General features: G+C 48.9%; 1 protein-coding gene across 3 annotated transcripts in view; it reads left to right on the forward strand.

Moving 5' to 3' along the window:
• Positions 1-3,712, forward strand: part of c9h7orf25 (chromosome 9 C7orf25 homolog) — a 13,703-nt gene extending 9,991 nt beyond the window's left edge. The window contains exons 1-2 of one of the 3 annotated variants that reach the window (XM_037682488.1): positions 1,840-1,934; positions 2,215-3,712. In XM_037682488.1, the coding sequence (XP_037538416.1) occupies positions 2,235-3,488 (1,254 nt within the window). In that variant the 5' untranslated portion in view covers positions 1,840-1,934; positions 2,215-2,234 and the 3' untranslated portion in view covers positions 3,489-3,712. Of the gene's footprint in view, positions 1-198; positions 397-1,839; positions 1,935-2,214 lie in introns of those variants that run through there. The other 2 variants (XR_005187045.1, XM_037682487.1) reach the window with 2 other exon arrangements.
• The last annotated feature ends 699 nt before the right edge of the window (positions 3,713-4,411 follow it).

The following is a 4,411-nucleotide window of genomic DNA, read 5'->3' on the forward strand; positions in this document are numbered from 1 at the left end:
GTTGTTGTTGTTGTTGTTGTTGTTGTTGTTGTTGTTGTTGTTGTTGTCAGTGTGTTATGATGTTGTGCTGTGGTCCAGTGTCTCCACAGACGATGTGTGTGAGGGTGGCCATGTTTGGAGGTTGCTGTGTTGAAGCTCCATGGATCAGCCTCTCTGCAGCTCTCAGCACCTTCACTGAGCTGCTCTTGTTCTTCACAGGTAGAAGGTGGGAGCTCTCGTCAAATCATCATCTCCAGCATCATCTTGTTCATGCCAGGCTGTTCATCCACTGACCACACACACCTGCAAACATCAGGGGACCAGTTTAACACATCTGGAAGGAAACCAGTGAGATTTAATACGACCAGTATGATATGATGTCATGTGGAGGAGTGGTGGAGCAGAGGTTACAAGATGGGCCTGTGATGGGAAAGTCACAGGTTCAACTCCCGGTACCGTCAACATCAAAATGAGGTGGAAAAGGTGAAACACCCACACCTGCCTCCACCCTCATTGGCCCCACCCTGGTCCCCTGAGCAAGGCACTCAACCCCCACCACCTGCTCCTAAACAGGTCTCTCTTTAAAATGAGTTCTCGTGACTCAGTGAGTCGACCTGGATAAATAAAGATCAATGAAAAATAAAGTTTAAAATAGAAATACATCATGAGGCCCAGGTTGTGTGTGTGACGTGCACGTTCCTGAGAGTGTGTGTGTGTGTGACGTGCACGTTCCTGAGTGTGTGTGTGTGTGTGACGTGCACGTTCCTGAGAGTGTGTGTGTGTGACGTGCACGTTCCTGAGAGTGTGTGTGAGACGTGCACGTTCCTGAGAGTGTGTGTGTGTGATGTGCACGTTCCTGAGAGTGTGTGTGTGACGTGCACGTTCCTGAGGTTGTGTGTGTGACGTGCACGTTCCTGAGGTTATGTGTGTGACGTGCACGTTCCTGAGGTTGTGTGTGTGACGTGCACGTTCCTGAGCGTGCACAGACAGAGCAGCTGCAGCTTTAGTTCACTTCCTGTAGTCCTGCAGTTTTCAAGCTGAAATGAAAAAGCATCATGAAGATGAACTTTACAGTCTCTAGTTACCTGTTCATAGAAACACATGGAGGTGTCTCACCTGGTGACTCACAATAAAATATGTAACTTTATGAACTCTAATGAACTTATAATGATGCTCCTACTCTCTGAAGGTGAACCCATGGTACCACACCATCTCTCAGTCGGACAGTTTGATCAAAATCCTCCAGTTTAAAATCCTCACTGCTCAGATGAATCCTCCTCAAAGATACTTCCTCCTCTTCCTCACATCTTGTTCTTTGGGAAACCTTCAAAATGAAAACAGGACATTTGTGTCTACACAAAAACATTGTACAGAGGAGGTCAAGCTTATTTTCTATTTCCTATATTCTCCCCAGTTTTATTTTTTATTTCCTAGAACTTAAACAAAACTCCAGTTCTGATGCATATCTGTTGATAATGAACCAAAGCTGCTGAAATAGTGAGTATGATTGTTAGCAAAATATTCCTGTCATCAGATCTCAGTCAGCTTCATTGCAGCTGAACACCGTGTTACACTGAACATCACATCAGCTGGTGGACATAAATACAGTACAGTAATATTATATTCACAAAATACTAACAATAATATGTTCATGTTACTGTGAAAAGTTATCCCCCGAGACCTGACGTCAACAGTCGATCTGAACAGAAAGAAGCTGCGAAGTGCTGAGACATCTTCTGCTTTAACCAAATAAGGACGACCGCTCCAAGATGGCGGCCGAAAATCCTGCGCCGCAGCAGCCGATGCGGCATCTAGTGATTATATATCTATGGCCCTCAGTTAGCGTTAGCATTTCTTCCGGTTCAGAGGTCACAGCTGACGGCAGCGACGTTACAGTTTGTTTTCGAAGCTTCCGTGTTTTCAGAAACACGACTTGAAGCCGGGACCGGAAGCAGGTGAGTTCGGTCCGGACTGTCAGAAGAAGTGATGAAACCAGAGCTAAGCAGCTGTTAGCTGAGCAGCTTCTTCACGGTGAACTTTGTGTTCTAGAAGAACCCAATCAGTCAGGGTCCGGTTCCTAAATTAATGGGTTCATCACAGGCACCTACAGCTCTGGACCAGAACCAGTAGCAGGTCCAAACTGGGCTCTTGATTGACAGGAAGGAGGGATGGTGGAACCTTCTGGTCCAGGTTGTGTAAGAAGTGGTGTGAGGTGACGGCTGTGTTTCTCTGCAGACGAGGTCCTCGGCTGTGAGATGTCCCTGAAGGCCACGCTGCAGCAGAGGATCAGCTCCACCCAGGCGCTGCTCCAGCAGGTGCAGCAGCTCTGTCCAGGGGTCGAAGGTCATCAAAAGCTCTGCGGCAAACTGCGCGCTGAGCTGCGCTTCCTGCGACGAGTCGAGTGTGGAGAGCTGCAGGTCAAGGAGTCTCACCTCCACAGCACCAACCTGACCCACCTGACTGCCATCGTGGACTCCGCCCAGAGTCTGGACCACGTGGTGGCTCTGCTCCATGTCTTCACCTACCAGGATGCCAGCGGCCGCCGCCGCACCCTGCTGGTGGATGTGGTGGCCAATGGGGGACACACCTGGGTGAAAGCAGTGGGCAGGAAAGCAGAGGCGCTACACAACATCTGGCAGGGGCGGGGCCAGTTTGGAGACAAGAGCATCATCAGGCAGGCGGAGGAGTTCCTGCAGGCCAGCCGCCAGCAGCCCGTCCACTACCAACACCCCCACGTTGTCTTTGCCTTCTACAACGGCGTCTCCTCTCCCATGGTCGACCGACTGCGGGACATGGGCGTGCTGGTTCGAGGAGACATCGTGGCAGTCAGCAGCGTGAAGGTGGAGGAGGAGGAACTGGCTGAAGGTGACTGGGAGGAGGAGGAAGAGGAGGAACGAGATGGGGAGGAACATGCGTACGAGGAGGCTGCAGCGCCGCACACTCAGGTGGATCGAGGCACCGTGGTCGCCCACCTGGAGTTTCCGCTGCAGGTGGAGGTGGAGGAGTGTCAGCGTGTCAACCTGGACATCACTGCGCTCATCACGTACGTGTCTTCACTGAGCCACGGCCGCTGCCACCTCACCTTCCGCGAGCCCGTTCTGACGGAGCAGGCGGCTCAGGAACGACACGAGAAGATTCTGCCTCAGCTCGACGCCTTCATGGAGGGCAAGCAGCTGTTCGCCTGCCGTGCTGCCGTGCACGACTTCCAGGTCATCCTGGACACCCTGGGGGGGCCGGGTGAGAAGGAGCGCGCTCACATGTTGCTGTCTCGCCTCCACCTGGTGGACGACCAGCCGTCAGAGCGCACGAAGCGCCTCACTCCCAGCGCTAAGATCAACCGCCGCTCGATGATGATCTTCGGCACCGGAGATTCCTTACGAGCCGTCACCATGACGGCGAACAGCCGCTTCGTCAGGGCAGCGGCCAATCAGGGCGTCCACTACAGCGTGTTCATCCACCAACCCAGAGCCCTGACGGAAGGCAAGGAATGGAGGGCCACACCCCTTTGATGAGGTTGTACCATCTAACAAAAACCTCCAGCTTGAGAGGCCACGCCTACATGGTGAAACCACGCCCATTTAAAAAGGCACGCCTATCTGATGAGGCCTCCCTCATGTACCAACAGACCTTCTTTTACCAGGACTCTGAGTTTAGGTTTGTTGATGACATTAAGAAGCTCATGCACAGGAAGTCTGACCTAGGAGTCCCTTCTTTCACAATAAAAGATCTAACTGCACACATATCAGCTGAGTGTTTTTATGATTTTGATTATAAATGTTCCACCAAGTAGGCAAATATTTCAACTGAGTGTAAATCAACAATTATTAGAAAAACTAAAAAAATTAAATATGTAGATTATTTTGAAAGGTTTGGAGGATGAATCAAAATTCAATATACTTTATTAATCCCTAAAGGGAAATTAAATGAAAATGCCGGTAATGATGTGACTTTATTTAATTAAATGCAAAAAACTATTCATCCCCAGGGGAGCAATTGAAAGAGGCACATAAAGCATACATAAAATAGTACAACATAAAAATACATCAGTAGAAGAAAGTCCAATATGCATTAGCAAAGTGCAAATGGGCAATGAGGTCAGTTTTTTTGCAACAAAAGTCCTGTGGAATGGAGCTATGTATGGGGGGGGGGGGATAGGGTGTGAATGTGTACAGCTGCTGCTCATAAAATTAGAATATGAAAAAAATGACTTATTTCAGTAATTTCATTCAAAAAGTGAAACTTGTTTATTATATTCATTCATTACACACAGACTGATATATTTCAAATGTTTATTTCTTTTAAAGTTGATGATTATAAGTGACAACTAGTGACATTGTACAGCTACCCATCCAGGCTGTCACATTGTAAAGTTTGCAGATGATACAGCGGTGGTGGGATGCATCACAAACAATGATGAGTCCAGCTACAGGCA

This window comes from Nematolebias whitei, chromosome 9 (genome assembly GCF_014905685.2).
Source record: "Nematolebias whitei isolate Nwh7 chromosome 9, NemWhi1, whole genome shotgun sequence".
Taxonomy (NCBI): domain Eukaryota; kingdom Metazoa; phylum Chordata; class Actinopteri; order Cyprinodontiformes; family Rivulidae; genus Nematolebias; species Nematolebias whitei.